At 44.1% G+C, this 18,938-nt stretch overlaps 1 protein-coding gene across 3 annotated transcripts in view; it reads left to right on the top strand.

Moving 5' to 3' along the window:
* Nucleotides 1–643: 643 nt before the first annotated feature.
* Nucleotides 644–18,938, top strand: part of EP300 (E1A binding protein p300) — a 90,351-nt gene continuing 72,056 nt past the window's right edge. For all 3 annotated transcript variants that reach the window (XM_027874356.1, XM_027874348.1, XM_027874339.1), the window contains exon 1: nt 644–760. In XM_027874356.1, the coding sequence (XP_027730157.1) occupies nt 667–760 (94 nt within the window). In that variant the 5' untranslated portion in view covers nt 644–666. The remainder of the gene's footprint in view (nt 761–18,938) is intronic.

The following is an 18,938-nucleotide window of genomic DNA, read 5'->3' as shown; positions in this document are numbered from 1 at the left end:
CCGAGCCGAGCGGAGTCCAAGCGAGCGCCGCCGAGCCGAAGCGGCCGGGCCGAGCCGAGCCGAGCCGAGCCGAGCCGAGCGCAGCCGAGGCGAGGCGGGGCCTGGGCCGAGGCGAGCGGGCGCCGCGCAGCCGAGCGCCGCGCCGCGGACGAACAACAGCCGCCATTTTGTTTGGGTGCGCGGCCCGGCCCCGGAGGAGGCGGAGGCGAGGCCCAGGCCGAGGAGGAGGCGGAGGCGGGCGGAGGAGGCCCCGCGGCGCGGCCCAGCCCGGCCCCGGCCCCGGCCCCGGCCCGAGCCGCCGCCGGAGCAGCAGCGGCAGCGGCAGCACGATGTGAGGCGGCGGCCCGGCCCCGACCCGAGCGCAGACGACGAGCCCCCGGGCCGGCGATGAGGACGGCGACGAGGCCGCGGCCCAGGGCGCTCCGCAGGCCCCAGCCCCAGCCCCAGCCCCGCCAGCGCCCCGACGAGCGGCCGGGAGCCGCGCCGGCCCCGCCACTAGGGGGGGAGCGTGCGTGAGCGTGAGCGTGAGCGTGCGTGGGAGCCTGTGTGAGTGTGCGTGAGTGTGCCCGCCCGGAGCCCGGAGCGAGAGAGAGAGCGAGCGAGCGAGCGCAGAGCAGCACCGAGCCCAGCAGAGCCGAGCCGAGCCGAGCGGAGCGGCCCGCAGCCATGGCCGAGAACGTGGTGGAGGCCGGGCCGCCCGCCCCCAAGCGGCCCAAGCTCGCCTCCCCGGCCCTCTCGGTGGCCGCCAGCGACGGCACAGGTCAGTCCCGCTGCCCGCCGGGCTCCCACGCTCTCCCCCGCGGCCGGCCGGACCCGGGTGCACGGCCGCTGCCCGGGCCGGGGGGGGGGCGGTCCTGGGGAGGGGGGTGAGCCCTTGTCGTGGCCGCTGCGCCTTTGGCTGCCTGCGAGAGCCCATCGTCTTCCGGGCCCCGAATCCCCCCCCCCACACCCCGTGCTCGCATGGATGTTTTTCCTCCCCGCTTCCTACTTTTTCCTCCTTTCTTCTTCTTTTCCTTGATCTGGGGGATTTGGGCTGAAATTGGTCCTGACTCCTTGACTGTTTTCCTTTTAGATCTTGGCTTTCAAAGGTTGGACGTGCGAGTCGTCTTCACCTTTTCCTTTCCCTTGCAATCCTGCAGTTTAGTTAGTTTTTGTTGTTGTTGTTGTTTTGGTTTTGTACAATTGGCATTCGGAATCAATATGGAGTATGCACGGACCGAGCTTTTTGTGCGTCTCCCGTTGCTTCGATTGCTCAGACCAAAATGTCTGAAGCTCTCCTTTAGGCTCAGCAGGTTGAAGAAGAGCGAGGAGAAGGGTTAGGTTGGCTTCTTCGGGGGGTGGGGGTGGGGGTGGGCTTACTTGCTCTGGATTTTCTTCCATTGGCTTTTTTCGGGTTTGGGACGCGAGGGACGGAATTAGGGATCGAGGTGCCCCCAAATCGAGGCTGGAACTTGTAGACGAAGCTGTAGGTTTCCAGGCTCCAACAAACCACGGACTGGTTGCACTGGAACTTAGTTGGCAAGGAGAGGTTTGGATTTTTTGGATGCTTCGATTTTGGTTCAGGATGCCTGTTTCAGGTTTTTAACATTTCACAGTTCTTGGTGTTTCCATTCTCTTTTGGACTCGGTGTGTTTGTGTGTCGATAGAGGAATTCGGAGACACTCTTCGCTTCTCCCACCCTGGGTTTACTTGTTATCCACGATGGCACCGATCTCCTTGTTCGTCGTTATGTAGTTGGAGCTGCCAGGAAAATGAAGAGGAAAAATGGCTGGCCATCTGACAGTATAAGGGAGACCTCGTTGCTCCCGCTGTGAAGGATCGGTCCCGATCGGGCGCTGGTTTGGGAACATCTGATACGGCTCCCTCGGAGTACGTGGCCATAGTTCATCGTATCCCTAAAGATGGAATGTGTGCATTGATTGTGCTAAGCAAATTTAATATCCTCAAGTTTGAGAAGAATTTTATCTAGCCTTTTGGGAAATAGACACCATCTTATAGTGGAAGAATGGGAATTTGACAAATGCTTTGAGTTGATTCTTGAGATGGAATTAATAGGAGTGTAGGGGATTTTTCTAATAGGGGATTGGTTTTAAAGGTTAAGACTGGTTTGTTCCATCTGGGGTTTAATCAAACCTGGGTCCTTCTCTTCTATGGTAAAAAGGAGGAGTGATTATAAATGAGGTACGATATTGTTGTTGAACATTTCTTCTTCCATTCTTCAGTGACTTAGTGAAAGGCATTGCCCAAATTTGACTCTTTAATTGTAGATCTACCAAGTTCATCCATTTAAACAGTGGGGCCTTTGTTAATAACATAGGGGCTAATTTATAAATCATTTCCTTTGAAATTTGGCTATGTTGGTGAGCACAGACCTATGGGAAGATATTTTGGTTCCTTCATACATTTACAGATAAGAGATCTTTTTTCATTTCTCTCTCAAGGTCTAATTTTAGGCAACTAATTTCTGTAAAGAATGAATTCACAAGAATCCAAATTCTTAGTGTTTCCAGGTTAGAATGCAAATTTCCAATAAGCTAATTCTAGTTATGAATGAATGAATGGAAATGATTTATTCAGGTGCCTACTCTGTGCCAGGCCACTTACCATTGGAGGTGCATTAGCTTTGGTTTGCTTCTTACTGCTTGAGATTTCCTTGGTTTCCACAGTAACTGGCATCCTTAATAGTAGAATAGTGGCTGACTCAATGTTTCAATTGATTTTTAGTAGCTCACTGAAGACATTGTTTTCCTCTGTTAGATTGTTGTCTCTCTCCGGAAGTAACTTCACTAAGTAACTTTTTAAGTGATTCCTTATTCAGTTTTAGTTATGATGTAAAAGATAGTAAGCTCTGTGAAGATTTAGAAAACTTGCTATTTAATAGTGATCCCTGGGTTAGGAAAGAAAGATCTGACAAATGGTTTTCTTCTTCTTTTTTTTTTTTTTTTTTTTTTTTTTTTCTGTTGGCTAATCTTGACTGGCCTGCTTCGGCTGGGAGCGCTGGGAGTACAGAACTGAGGAGTTCTCCCTCTTGTAATCGGGAGTGAAGTAAGCACCTGGCCTCTTTTTTTTTCCCAGAATTTTAGTCTGTAGACTAGATACTGTCTAATTCCCGCTCTTCTGTTTTACACACACAAACTGTATTGCCACTTTAGATCCCTTTGGATGATTGAGAAAATTCTAAATGTGTTCACGAGTTATTTTTATAAATTTTGTTGGCTCAGTAGTTAAATTAATATCTTTGCTTACCATATGAGGTTTTCATTTTGCCTCAGCTGCTTCATCTTTCTCCAGTTTTGACCTCAATGTGTATTTCTCCCCCCCCCCCCCAATCTTCCACTTGAGGAGTAAGAGGCCTTTTTGCTAATGTTTTAACTGAGCTAAAATTGTCTCTTGCTTAAGGAAAGAAGCTCGTCAGTTTGCTTGACATAACAATTCATAAATCCTTTTACATTTTAATATTCAGTGCTTCCCACCTTACAAGTAGTTTCAGTATACTTTTGCAGCCACTTTCTTTTAAAGTTTAGCTTTAGCCTTTTTCTAATTTCAAATTCTGCATTTCAACTTTAGGAAGGATGAGTCCTGTGTTAGTGATTATTAACTAAAGCTGTTCACTGCACTAAGGATGGCTCTAAAGATGTAATTGCTAGTGGCGTTGGAGATGGATTTGAGTGAAGGAGGCTAATGCCAGGAAATTTTTTCTTTTTTGATCATTCAGTTCCCCTGTTAATAAGTGTGCCTTTGTAGTAACCTAGTATCCAGGAATTTTGACAAACAAGTGAAAATGGTAATAAATTAAGAAACTGAAAGCCCAGGTTGGTTCTTACCAAAGGTCAAAGCAAATGTGATGGCCCAGTCCAGGTTAAATGGCTCAGCCTTTGAATGGGACTGTCCCAGCCTAGCCAGTATCAGGAGCATAAAGGGCCTTAAAACGGTTCCAGGGCTGCTTTTTAGCTGAAGTCTGTCCAAGAGCTTCTCTTATTTTTACCTACTTGATTTGAGTGACTTCTATCAGTTAAGTTTTTAGAACTGGGAGAATAGTAGACTTGTACTTGAACGTCTTAACTTGGAACCAATGGGAATTTCAAGTTAGTGCCAGACTTGGAGGTAAACAGGCGATAAGGTGAATTTAGGAGCTAGTAATGATTTTCAGATCTATTAGATCTGCAAAGAAGGCTTTTTCTTTGCAGAAGGCTGCTCTTCGTAGAGTTGCCGAAATGATCGATATTAGTACTTCAAAAAAATAACTAAAATCTACATCAGTGTCTTCATGTAAATGAATTAAGGAATGACAGTCAAGTTGAAGTATATCTAAATGGTGTGTTCATAACTCATCAGATCGAGAGAACATGCAGGTCAGTCGGAGAACCTCAAAGTTGGAACTTCCTATTGAAATCTAGGAAACCCCACTCCGATGTCCATGATGTCTGATGACATTCCACGAGTCACAGATTGGGCAAGTCTGGCCATAATCTAGGGGAGCTTTGAATGAAGAGGAAATTTAGACAGATGAAATATTGTGCTGCTCACCATTTGTAAAGAATGTCAAAGCCTTCGGAAAGCTCTGATAGCACCCTTTGACTTGGTCCTGTCATTGGGTTTGGATTTCATATGCATGTATTCGTTGTGCAGAGTGAGTACTTCATGCACCACTAGCACGGATCAACACAGATAACACTGGTCTTGGACTGAAGGAAGATAGCACTTGGATTAAAAGTGCTAGGTTCAGAAGTGTTGGTCAGCTGACCAGCCTTTATTAGGCACCTGCTGTGTGCTCAGGCAATGTGCTAAGCACTGGTCATACAAAGAAAAGCTCATGCCCTAGGGGAGACAATATACAAACAGCTATGTATAAACAAGATAAGATGAGATACAGGATGAATCGGTGATAATCCATAGAGGGAAGGTGTGGGAATTAAGGGGGATTGGGAAGGGGTTCTGGTAGAAAGATTTTAGCTGGGGTTTGAAGGGGGCCAAGAATCCAGGAGATAGAGAAAGAGAAGGGAGAGAATTCCAGGCATGGGAGGACAACAGGCAGAAAGGAAGGGAAGGGAATAAATTTTTATTAGGCATCTACTATGTGCCAGGCATTTTGCTAGGGTCTTTACAATCATTATCTCATTTGGGTGCTGTTATTATCCCCATTTTGCAGTTGAGGAAACTGAGGCAGACAGATGAAGTGACTTGGTCACACAGCTAGGAAATATCTGTGTCTAGATTTGAATCCAGGTCTTACTCACCTTACCACCTAGCTGTCTCTCAATGCAAAAATGTTTAAAGTTGGAAGATACAAGTGTCTTGTGAGAATCAGCAGTGTTATCACATGGCTGTGAGAGTAAGGTGTAAGGAGACTGATAAAGGAGGAGGGGGCCAGATCATGAATGACTTTAAAAGCCAAACAGGGTTTTCCACTTTCATCCTGGAGGTGATAGGGAGCCATTGCAGTTGATTGAGCAGAGAGTTGAGTTGGTCAGATCTGCACTTTGGGAGGATCCATCTGGCAGTTGAGTGGAGGGAGGGATTAGAGTGAGGGGACAGGCCTGGCCCAGGAAAAAAGAGGGCTAAAGGTGACTGGGAGAAGGGTGGCCCCCTCATTGGTAGTAGGGAAGTTAGGAAATGGGAAGGGGGAAGGGAGATAATTGGTTCATTTAATGTCAGTTTTGAACTCATTCAGTTTGTCCCTAGTACATCCAATCTGAGATGTGTAATAGATAGGTATCTATGTGTAATAGAGAGTGTAATAGATAATCTGGAGATGCACGACTGGAAACAGGAGAGAGGTTAGGACTGGATAAGTAGATCTGGGAATCACAGATGTAGAGGTAACGATTGTATCCATAGGAGCTGACGGTTCACCAAGAGAAATAGTCTAGTAGGGGAGGAAAAGAGAAGATGGGGAGGGGGCACACTCATGGTTATTGGTGTGATCTGGATGAAGATCTGCCAAAGGAAACTGAGAAGGGAGGGGTCTTACTAGGAGGAGGAGAACCAGGAAAGAGGACAGTCACAAAAGGCCCAAGGCGTCAGGAAGCCTGTCAGAGGGTGAAGAGGGAGAAAAGGCCAGTGAGCATTAAGAGGTCATTGGGATTTGGGGATTTTGGATAGCACAGGGTCAGTCATTTGAATTCTGAGGTCTGAAGTCTGACTGCAGAGTTAAGAAAATGAGAGGAAAGGAAGTGAGGCATGAATCACACAACATGGACTTCTCAGGAGATCCATACAGTTCAGGCTCTTGAACTGGGGGGAGAGATAATAGAGATGGATGGGTCCAGGTGAGGGTAGATCCTCAGATGTATGAGTTTGTGAGCAGTAGGGGAGCGATTAGCACTTAGGGAGAGATTGAAGATTAGTGGGAGAGAAGGTATGAGAAGGAGCAATCTGTTGAAGAAAGTGGATGAAATCGGATCACTAGTGCACGTAAAGGTGGATTTGCCTTGGCAAGAAGATAGGAGAAAACACATTTGTTGGTGACTTGGGCAGCTAATAATAGCTAGTATTTGTGTATAACTTCCTAAGGTTTACAAAGCATTTTACAAATATGATCTCATTTGATCCTCACAAACAACCCTGTAAGGTAGGTGCTATTTCTGTCCCCATTTTACAGATGAGGAAACTGAGGCTGAGAGGTAAAGTGACTTGCCCAGGGTCACACAGCTAGTGAGTGTCTTGAGGCAGAATTTTAACTCAGGCCTTCCGACTTCCAGGTCTAGTGCTCTATATCCGCTTTACCACCTAGCTTCCTCGAGGTAAGACCCCTCCTGATGCCTTAAAATCATTAGTATATTAACAGATCATTCAAGGATTGCCTTTGGTTCTTTGCTAGTCTAAAATATCCAGTATCTTAAAATTTTAATGCAGAAATTTAATTTAGGTAGAAATGTGGAGGGGGGGGTAAGAAAACTGATTTTGGAGAGCGCTTGGAGGATATCAGAGACACCCCCAATCTAGTTAAGGGTCACCCAGATGTTACGTTTTGAGACCTGGGGCTTCATAACCTACTCTTTTCCTTGAAACTCCCTGCACAGTACAGATAATTCACTGGGCTTTCAAATGATTGATGTGGTGTTGTGATAGATGCCGTTACAATTTTCCCCCCCAAATCATTGTAATTCTGCATCTATTCGAGTATTCAAAAAACATCTCTAAGTAAGAAGGAAGAAGTCCAGAAGTAGGACTGTTGGCATGACTAACAGATGGCGCAGCGCCTGGTGTGTAGTACGCACATAGTAGGCACCTGAGGAAATATGTGTGTGAACATGCCCGTCCTGTGCTCCGTTGGGGTGGAGTCGTAGGTCCATTTGGCTTTGCTGTCCTGCTCTGTTGGCCAGGAGATGGCAAAGGAAGAGAAGAGAACCAGCCAAGGGTTTTCGAATCCCTGTCCCGTGGTGCTGGGGGGCTGCAAACAGAACCCCAGAGGAAAATAGTAACAGGAGAGGAAGGAGTGGGAATGTAGAGAGATGGGAGAGTGTTCCTAGTGGGCGTGTAAAATGCCCATTTGCGGTATATTTATCAAAACAATTCAGGGGTGGTTCTGACAGTTTGTACACCCAACAGGGACTGAAAATTCATTGATGCTTATTTTATTAAAACGGCATCGAGATTTTTGGGTTTCATACTTAAAGACTTTCGAAATTTGAATTGTATGAGTGAAGCCAATGCTGGTGAAATTCAAGTGACAAAAAAAAAAATTGAAGATTTAACGTGGGAGGTTATTTTTCCTTTTATTTGCTTTTTTTCCCCCTCTGAACTATTCACTGGACATTTTTACCGTTGCTTCCCTCCAGTTAAGGTTCAACAAAAGCTGCAGTAATTAAATAGTTGTGACTTGATGGGCCAACTTAGCCCAGTGACAGGGCAGGGGATTCCAAAGCAAAATCCCTGTGTATTCAGCACTCCCGTGTCCAGTGCAATTCAGTCAGTAACTCTTTGGGTCCCTGCTCCATGCTGGCTGCTGTGCTACCACTGGGGCCGGGAAGGTTACAGATGACAGTCACATCGAGAGCATATAATCTAATGCCACAGGAGTGACATATGTAAGAGGGAAACAGAAAAGTTTGGACTACGCTGCTGTTCTTGGGGGAAGAAAAAGCTCTGTTTAAGGATAATCCCTAACCTTGAAACAAACGAACAGAATCCTTTGTATACCAGATGGTTCTGTTGCAGGTAGTGTCTGGCGTGTATGTTGGTGATTGAAACAAACATTCTCTGGAATGAGAAAGCCCAGTCAGATCATGCTGGTCTTTGTATCCAAGCATGTACCAACACAGTGAGAGGTAGAGAGAGAGGGGGGCCAGCCTTGGGGATTGGGGGGACTTGGACTGAATCCTGGCTCTTCCTGAAGTTGTGTGATCCTGGGCAAGTCATTGGAGCTTGCTGAGACCCAGAGCCAGTACTTTGACGCCGCACTGCAGAAGGGGTGGGAGGGGGAGTGAATGATTGCTGACATAGCAAAAATGGGGGGCTAGAGAGGAAGGCATTGCCAGAATGGGAAAGAATATTCATCGGAAAAGAATTGTAGAAGGTGATTTTGGCAGAAAAGGCTGAACGAGGATTGGAATTTAAATCCTCTTTTCATGAAGTCCTATGGTTTTTTAAAGTTTTGTTGATGCTCCCTTCCCCTAACCCCCTTAGTCTGGTCTTTTGTGAAAACAAAAAAGACTGGCATGACCAAGTGTCCCTTCTTCCCACCCCAGCTCCCCCAGCTCTGCCTCGAGGAGGGAAGCCATTATCTGCCTTCTTTGACCAGTGTTGATCACCACGTTAATCTGAGCTCATTTGCCCTTTCATTTGCATTATTATGGTCATTATGAATATTATTCTGATTCTGCTTATTCAGTTCATGACTTCCTATATTTCTTTAAATTCCTCAATGACTATTTCTTATGGTGTGATAATATTCTTTTATAGCTATATACTGCAATTTGTTCAGCTGTTTTCTGGTTGGTTGGCCACTGTCTTTGTTTCCAGTTTTTTTGCAACCATGAAAAAAATGTTGCTGTGATCATTTTGGTATATAGCACCTTTCTTATCGAGAGCTGGGGAATCTTGGGATGAGGGGACAATTGAACTGCAGGATGGTAGGCTCGGGAGAGGTATGTATAGTAATGCGATCTCACTGGGGCAAAGGGTGTGGATCTTTGAGTGCCTTTTCTCCAATAATCTGACATTATTTTTCAACGTGTTTGTCATTGTATGCTGATTCACAGCTTCACCAACAGCAGTGAATTCTGTCTTTCCACAGTCCCTCCAGTGCTGATTTTTTCCAGCTTTTAACGTCTTTATCAGTTTGATGGGTATGAGGTGAAATCTGCATATAATTTGTTTTTCTCTTGCTAGTGAGTTGGAGCAATTCTCTTGGCTGTTGATATTTTGAATTTATTTTTGAAAAATTTTTATCCAAATGGTACCATTATGTTCAAGTCTTTAAGAATGTGATAGACATAGATTGAGAGCTTAGGTTAGAGTGGGATAAATGTCCAAATGAGATGTAAGGAATGCCAAGGCCACCTAGCCCAGCTCCAGGCTGAACTGGCTGTAAGAAAATGCAAGGCTGGAGAGATTCCTGCCACGGACAGTTGGGCTGAGCTGGAAAATAACCAGAGGTTGTCTAGGAGGGAGGCTGGGTAGGAAAGGCACTTTCCGATGGTGGTTTTTGTCCATTTTGAGGATTTTGTGATTACTCTAATAGGGAAAGCATCCTCACATTCTGAGCTGGAAAACAGTAGGATGATGATTGTGTATTTCGGGAAGGTTATTGTTCTGACAGTTTGGTATAAAATAGATTGGAACAGGGAGAAATGGGTTAGTCTGAAAATCCAGGCAGGTATCTCCAAGGCTGCGACCTGATTGAAGGTGGATAGAGAGAAGCATCTGCAAGCGCAGGGGTCTGGTGCTCAGGCACCAAGTGGAGCAGCCATGGTGATCGGAGGGTGTGGCTGGACCAGTGATTTCCTTGTAGAAGATATTCTTCCATGCGGGATGCACTTTTCCATACTTGTAGTTTTGTCAGAGAACTGAGAAGAGATTCGACTGGCCGGGCCTGAATCATGTGTCCGGGGGCGGCACTCAAACCCAGGTCTTGTTGGTTTGAAGTGGCCTTTGTCCACTCCCTGCACATTAGTGTGCACACTAATAGTGATTGACACCCGGCACTTGGAGGTTTGCAGGTTGCTTTATATACGTGTGCTTGAATTTGCTCCTGAACCAGTAGCAGGAAGGGGCTGCCACTCACACTCATTCGCTCTGTTTTACAGATGAGGAAAGTACTCCAGGGGCCAGAGACCAGAGAGACAGGTACATCAAAGAAACCCTGGTGATTGGAAGTTAGTAGATTTATTGAAGCCATGAGAAGGAGACTGAATATAAAGGAAAAGAGATATTGAAGATGAATTTGAAGGCATAAGCTGTCTTTGGAAAAGGGAGCTAGTAAAGACAAGAAAGTTCACCTTCAGGGATGCCAAGACTCAGTCAGCATTTATTAAGCGCCTCCTCTGTGCTAGGTAAAGAACAGTCCCTGCCCCCAAGGAGTTTACGATTTAGTGGGGGAGACAACATACAAACAAACATATACAAAGCATGCAACATATGGGATAAGTAGGAAATAATAAATAGAGGGAAAACCCTGGAATTCAAAGGGGCTGAGGAGGGCTTCCTGGAGGAGGCGGGATGTTAGTTGGGAGTCCAGAGATAGAGACTCTTGTACTTAAATGAGGCCAGGAGGCCAGAATCACTGAATTGAAGAGTACAGGGAGAGGAATAAGGTATACGAAGACTGGAAAGGTGGAGGCTGGGGGCTGGGTTAGGAAAGGCTTTGAATGTGAATGCCAAATTGAGCATTTTGTATTTGATCCTGTAAGTGGTAGATTGGAAGCCACTGGTGTGTGTGACATGATTGAAGCTGTCCTTTCAGAAAGCCACTTTGGTAGCTGAATGGAGGATGATTTGGAGTGGGGAGAGACTTGAGGCAGGCAGACCCACCATCAGGTTTATTGCATTAATCCAAGCTTGAGGTGATAAGGGTCTGGATCAGAGGGGGGGGTGGCTTCGAAAGAGAGGAGGGGGGCCTGTTGGGGAGATGCTGCAAAGGTGAAGTCAGCAGGCCTCGGTACCAGCTTGGATATGGGGGTGAAGGAAGAGGAGTGGTCAGCACCTAAAAGTTCAAGAGTGGACAGGGACTGAGATCGTTTTGTAGCCTCTGGATGGATAAGGCACAGCGGATTATGAAGTTAACACTGGCTTAGCCATTGGAGATCATAGAATTTGAGTTAGAAGGGATCAGATAACCTCTCATTTTTGTGATGAGGAACTGAGGCCCTGAGAAGGAAAATGATTTGTTCAAGGTCATCCTGGTAGTGAATTGAGTTAGGCTATCTGACACAGAATCCGAGTTCTCTTTCCTGGGCACTCATGGCATTAACCTTCTCCCATTTCTTCAGCAACAAAATGAGAAGAAAGAGGATGCCGAGATAATGGTTCACTTTTGGCTATTTTCACTTGTACCCTAGATGACAAGATTTCAAATCAAAATACTGAGTGTAAAAACTACATATTAACCTCACTATCCAAAATTTTAACGTATTTCTTAAAAAATCGTGGCAGAGGGAGGGGTAGGCAGCCTGGTGGCAGAGTGCACTGGATAAACTCAGGCAGAGAATCCCCCCCCAACCCCCCCATTCTTTCATCTCTTAAGGAGCTGAGGAGCCAGAACACAGGGAGTGTCTCCCCTCAGCAACTTAGCATACTGATGAAATCACACCAATCTTCCTCTTCCCTCCTCAGAAAAATTTACATAATCTTCATGTTATCCCTATAAAGGGATGACGTTTTGTGTGTATGGGGGCAGGGAGAGGAAAGGAGATCAGAAAACCATTATCTAGAGCAGGCAAGCGCCAAAACTAAATCCAACTTTCCACATTGCTAGTCTAGTAGCCACTAAATCATTTGAATTTGAAAGAAAAAAACTACACAGATAACCCACATACTGAGATGGTCAGGTAGACCAGAAACACTGATTTGGAAATCATTAAGAATTACGCAGTATTAAATGGCAGAAAACCAGAAAGGAGAAAGACATACGGGAACTGTTTTGAAGGGGTATCAAGGCAGTGAGGTGGCACAGTAGATGGTGCTGGGCACTGAAGTCAGGAAGACAAGGAGTTCAAATCCTGCCTCAGATGCTTAGTTGTGGCTGAGTTTAACTGACTCTCCCAGCTTCAGTTTCCTCCTCTGTAAAATGGGGAGTAACTCCCATCTCATAGGGTTGCTGTCAGGAGTAAATAAGATAATATGTGTACAGCATGTTACAAACCTTAGAGCCTTTATAAATGCTAGCCATTATTAAGGTATTCACGTCAGAATATCAAGACATCCTGGACATGGAATTCATGATGCGGGAGATATAAAATTTGGGATAAGGAAATGGTTGGAATACATCTAATAGTTACATTGTGGCAACTAAAGTTACAGGTGAAGCGTTATGTACTATACAGAAAAACACAGAATAATGGATTCCAGTTTTTTAATACGAGAACCAGCCTGCGAAGCTCTGGCGGTGGGAAACTTCTTATTGCATGGGCTCCAAACTTAAAGAGATGTTAAAAAATAAAAACACTCAGCCTGCTTCCATCACCCATAAATATTTATCAGATAACTAAACTCTTCTCCATGGGTAAGAAGGAAACAAACCAAAATGGTGACTACTTTGTAGGACTCACTCTACCTCATGAACTCCAGTGGGCTCAAACCCCATTCTTTTGCTCCAGGCCAAATTCCCATTTTCCCCCCTCTTCTTACAGAAGACCAAGAAAATTTTAGGGCCCAACAGGACAATCACCCAAGATAGGAAAAAGAGTTCAACCATTAAACTCCCAAGAGCTCCTTGGCTGAGACATTATTGATCTCACCTTTAGGGAAGCATATCTTTCATAATACCACCAGGTTTTTTTTAGTAACATTTCCTTCTTTTGAACAGAAAAAAAATTTGTTTAGACTTATTTCTATTTTTATTCTTGCCGTTTTCATCTGTTGCTCTTTTCAAATAACTAGTAAATTAACATTTTCTTCTTTAACATTGTAATGATAGAATGGAAGACAACTGGCCATATTTCCAAATTATTTAGTTAACTGTGTATTTAGAATACTTAATTTGTATAGAAAAATTCTTTATGCTTAATTTTGATTGTGTAAAAATTGAAGGAGTTAAGATTTGCTCTGTCTACAATATACAATAAATATTTTAATATAAAGCATACCTTAGAGCATTCAACAAATAACTGAGTTCATACCAAATGCAAGCAAGCCCTTGTGTTTGAGTGTGTTGATATATGTTTTAACTGGTGATCAGATTTTAAAACCAACAAGGTAAGATGCTTTAAGACTTGGGTCATTGTCTTCACCGTGACTCTTCTACTTGTATAGAGAAACTTGACTACTCCTGGATTTATTGAGCTCATTAGATGTAGCTATTATCACCGTTTGGTAAATATGGTGTTTGTGTATGTTCGTTCTATCATGGGTCTTCCACGGAGGTCCCCAGAGCTAGATGGTCTTGGTCTTGGTGTTTGTTACAGTTCCTGTCTACCTGTGCAGTATTTGGGAGCCCATCTCTTGATCTCTCACTGCATGACTGACCCATTTGGTTTTCTCTTCAGACTTATCGTGAATCATCTCCCTTATATGCTACTTCTTGTGTTTAGGTCGGTTATCATTGGAAATAACGATGCAGCTTACTTATGCCCACTATCAGTCTCTGTATTGCTCTTTAGACCAGCTGCCGTTTTGACTGCTCCAAAATATCCAGTCCTCGGAGCCATCTAGCATCAAGCAGAACATTGGTGCTAAAAAGCTGTGGTTTTTAGGTTCAGCCCACTTCTCAGGTTGATCTGAAGAGGATCAGTTCCTGGACTTATCCTGTACCTCTAAAGCTTTTTCATTTTGATAGGAACAGGCTGAGCTTATGTATGATCTTTGAGAATCTACGGTTACCTCTCTACTAAGCTGAAGCAACTACAGAGAAGGATTGTCATGGATTAACAGTTTAGGCAAGTTTCTTGTCTGTTGCTTAAAATACATAGAGGGAAATGTTTAGAATAACTTTAAGCAATTTAAATTAAGCTAACTGAATTCAAAAATTTCATTTTAGGAGCAGCTAGGTGGCGCAGCGGATAGAGATCCAGCCTCAGACCAGACACTTGACATTTACTAGCAGTGTGACCCTGGGCAAGTCACTTAACCCCAATTGCTAAAAACAAAAAACAAAACAAACAAAAATTTCATTTTAATTATGCTCTTTAAGTTAAAAACAACTTGTTTCTTTGATCTCTGATATCAAGAAGCCTAATTTGTCTTATTCTAATGATACTGGAAATTGTAAACGGTTAAGTACTCCCTGGAGTTAGGTACTGGAGTCGTGTGTTGAGACCTGCAGCCCTAAGGTGAAATTTGGAGTCTGTGGTGATCTGTTACACTGATTTTGATATTTTAGATTCTATGAGCTCCTTGATAGAGGACTGACCACAATGATCACAACCTGTCCACATCTGCCCGTACATGTTCTACGGGGTCCCCTCCTAAACGTGTGGGAGAACTTAGACAATCCTGGGGGGATTGTCTAGGCTTGGCTGCAGCTCACTTTTCCAGGTCATAGGGAATTTTCAAACCTTTTATGCTGTTTCCTGATGCTCATTTGTTTCTTGGAAATAAGCTGTGGCTTATTTATGCCTACCAAACGTCTCCTTTGCTTTTTGGGTGACTCTCTAATTCTTTGGAAACTGTGGGATCTCAGACTTTTCAGATTTTCAGAAAGAGCTGCCTCAGGAGAATATTGGCATTGTTGCAACAAGTTAGGAAAGCCTGTTCTTATCTGTTTATTTAATTCTGAGCTCAGGTTACTTCGGTGTCTAAGATCAATGTATTACTCTCTGGGTTGTCCATTCAGCTGCATGTCTTAGTCTGAAAAAGAGACCATCATCCTTTGGTTTTTCCAGTGTGGTTTCTAGTGAGGTTGGACTCTTCTTGCATGATTATGGATCTCTTTTAGGAGGTGTGCAGTAACAGAGCTTGGTGCAGTCATCGTGGGGATGTCCTCTACAAACAGGGAGGGAGGTCTGGTGGGGAAGCCTTTTTCCATTGGAACGTGGAAACTGACAGCTTCCGTGAGTGTCAGACATGCCAAGGGAGCCTGATCTCCATTTTGTGTCTCAGTTGATAGAAATAGGCAGAGGGTCACTGAATGATGTTACCTTATCTCATCTGTTAAGGAATCCTTAAGGATTTTAGCTGATGCTCAGGAGACACTTTACCTTTTTGAAGCAGCGTTTTGTCACCAGAACAAATGTGTTTTTTTAATTGTAGTCAAGGGAAACACAGAGAGGTTTTGTATTTGATGTTTTTCTTTAGTTAATTGTGTAACTGTAAAGCCATAGTCTGCTATATGTAAAATGTTATTTATGAAAACCTGCCTGTCATTAATCCTTTCATATTATTTTAATACAAATTATAAGCCTGAGCAAGTTTGTAGGTACTGATGTATTTAAAAAAAACTTTTGAAAATTATTTTTATGTCATTAAATATTCCCTAATTACATGCAAAATTTTTAACAATCATTTTAAACAGTTCTGAGTTCCAAATTCTGTCCTTCCCCCTTATCTCCCCTCCCAGCCCCACTCCCAGTCCCCTTAAAGCAAGCACTTTGTTTTCTGTTATACATATTATACATGTGTGGTCATAGCAAACATTTCCATATCAGCCATGTTGTAAAACAAACAAAATAAAGTAAGTAAGTCTGCTTTAATTTACATTCAGAGTTCATCAGTTCTCTCTCTGGAGGTAGATAGCATTTTTCATCATGGCTCCTTTGGAATCTTTTGGATACATGCATTGCTAAGAATAGCTAAGTCACTTACAATTGATCATGCTTACAATGTTGCTGTTACCATGTATAATATTCTGGTTCACCGATATTTTCTTGATAGATGGAAAAATCATCTTTTACAGAAGTCTTGATAACTGTCTTTTGTCACTGTTGTCTTCTGGTTTTGTTCCTCGATGACTTTTGGGGTAAGCTGGGTTTAGTTGGGCCTCTCACTAAGCTCTCTTTAAGCTTGTTTTTTCCTCTACTGCCTCCCAATGTTTAAGAAAGTGATACTGCTCAGAATCTGCCACTGTTCTCCTGAGGACTCTAAACTTTACAACAAAAGATGGAGAAAGAAGAAAGAGAGAGGAAGTGAGAAGAAAAAACAAGTCAGCAAAACTAGCTCTAGCCCGACTCAGGGCCCCCCTCTTTATCTCTCTTTTGGGGCCAGCCTTGAGTTATTGTAATGGCACAGCATTGGGTCACTGTTGTTCTTATCACTTCCTGATTCTTCTTACTTCGTTTGATATCAGTTCATATGCTCTTGTGCTTCTCTGAATTCTTCCCATTCACTCTGGCTCTGTGGATAGTGACGTTCTATATTATATGAGGAAGTAGCATTGTTTAGCCATTCCTCAGTTTACTGGACATCTGCTTTGGTTACAGATCTTTGTTGGCACCAAAACTATTCCTGGATATTTTATGGATAGGTCTTTTTAGTTTTTGACCTCGTTGGAGCAGAGGCCTGCCAGTGGGTCTCTGGATGTGAAAGTTTCAACATTTTAGTTCCAAATTGCTTATTGCTTTCCAGAAGGCCTGTACCATTTCACAGCTGTACTAGTTAAGTCTTGTGTTAATGTGCTTGTTATGTCCATAGCTTCCCCAACATGAGACGCATCTTTACTCATCTGTCCACCCCTAGGGTTGTTTTGCATTTCTCCTGTCAGTAATTTGGAGCAATCTTTTTTCCCTCATTTATTTGTTTGTTTGTTTTCCCTTTTTATTTATTTATTTCATTAGTTATCGCTAGGCAGTGGGGTTAAGTGACTTGCCTAGGGTCACACAGCTAGTAAGTGTCAAGTGTCTGAGGCTGAATTTGAACTCAGGTCTGCCTGACTCTAAGGCCGGAACTCAATGCCACTACACCGCCTAGCTGCCCCTATGTTTTTTCTTAATTGTAATATCTACAATTTGCTGTTCTGCAGATCTACCGTTTTATGAGGGCAAGGACCATTGACTCTATCGACTGAGCCATTTAGCTGCCCCCCACAGAGCAATCTTTCATATGGTTGCAAGTCACCTCTGAGAACTTTCTAGTACTGTCCTTTGACCACTGATCCATTGGGGAATGGTTCTTGTACTTGTTTTTTCTTATATTTGCGTTTCCTGCATGGGCCTTGTACCTCCGACCCCTAGTGGAGATTACCGTTGTAGACCTAGTTTTCCACTTTGTTCTCTGTCCCTCTTTAGCGTTGTTGTGTTGGTTATTTTCAGTCAGCAGCAGGCATTTATTAAGCCCCTGCCATGTGCCCAGGCACTGTGGGATACAAAGAAAGGTCAAAGGCAGTCTTCTATGGGAGTACATAATCTGATAGGGGGTGGGGGTTAACATGCAAACAACCATGTACAAATGAGATCAACAGAGAAGGCAGTGGTATTGAGGAGGTTGGGGAAAGGCTTCTTGCAGAGGGGGGTGGTTTTTAGCTGAGAGGAGATGGACCTGAGGAGGGGAGGCCACTGTCATAGTAGGGCAGGGGAGGGAGGGGAAGACGGGAAAGGGAGAGAGGAGCCAGGGTCTGGAAGATTTTAGATGTGATCCTGGAGGTCCTAGGGAGCCAGTGGAGTTGCTTGAATGGAGGGATGACAGTTAAAGTTGATCTTTAGGAAGATCTTGCCGAGTGGGAGTATGGCCTGACAGGCCAGCCAGGAGGCTAGTCCAGATGTGGTCATCTGGACCTGCACCAGGATTGTGGCAGTGTCAGGAGAGGAGCTTTTCAATTTCATGTAATTTATCGTTTGTGCTTGCCACTCCTTGGGTCAGAAGTCCTGTCCTCTTACACCGCCCGCCCCCCCCCCCCAGCCAGATTTTGCGGATTCTGCATCTAGACCTCGCCTATTGGGAAGGAGAAAGGGAGGGGCGTTAACTATCTTTTCAGACATCCACATTTTTTCTTTGCTGTATTTTTTCTTCCTATTTTAAAATTTTGAATTTAACAAGCATCAACCGAAATGCACCCTTCCATATGCACAGTGATTGCAAATATTGTTATGTCCAGCTTGTCTCTGTTATGTTTAGGATATATTCAACAGTCATTTCAAAGCTGTCTTTTGTCTTTGCTTCTTTCTGGCCTTTCTTCTGTGTATTTTGAAAACACATTTTAATGGCCCTCTTTTCTTTTTGGCAGCCTTTCCTTCCCTCCAGTTAGGAAAAATGAAAGGCCAAACCTCACTTTTGTAATATTCTGTAGCTCCCACTTGGGCTGGGTTAGGCTGGTTGGAGGTGGGTACTTGGGCAGCAGGGCAGCACTGCCCATCCTTGAAGAGATCCGCCAATCTGAGAGTGTCTCAGCCCCTCTCCCATTTTCCCAGCACCTTGTTTGGGGGCCTTAGCAAAATATTTAGTGGGGAACAGGTGGACATTTCCCAATGAATTGTCAATTTCTGTTTTCCAGGATCTCCTCGTCTTCATTATCATACTAGTTAAGACCTGGCCCTCCAGTAACTCTTAACTCCTCGTAGCCGTATCAGCAGATCCCAGTTTAATGAGAGACTGCAAATAGTTTAAAAATGCATGTGAAAATGGAAAAATTCTCACAACTGCCGTTAGCTCTATACAACAGCCAGAAAGGAAATCTGGTGTGTTCCTTAGGCAATAGGGAATTCTCTGCTATCTAAATACCCAGGTTTGAAGAAAACAGAATTAACAGTGCCTCACAACTTTGTGTTCAGACTGTGTCTAAGAAATAGATTGTGTCCTATACTGGCCAGGGGATACAGGGGCTAACATGGTTCCAGGCCAGGAAGGTACACGATTCTGATGATAAAGGAGGTATGGGATCATAAAGGAGGTAATGGTAGCAAAGGAAGGGA

The sequence above is a fragment of the Vombatus ursinus genome, unplaced genomic scaffold (assembly GCF_900497805.2).
Source record: "Vombatus ursinus unplaced genomic scaffold, bare-nosed wombat genome assembly UNPS02003292.1, whole genome shotgun sequence".
Classification (NCBI taxonomy): Eukaryota; Metazoa; Chordata; class Mammalia; order Diprotodontia; family Vombatidae; genus Vombatus; species Vombatus ursinus.
This window is presented reverse-complemented; position numbering and strand designations above follow the sequence as displayed.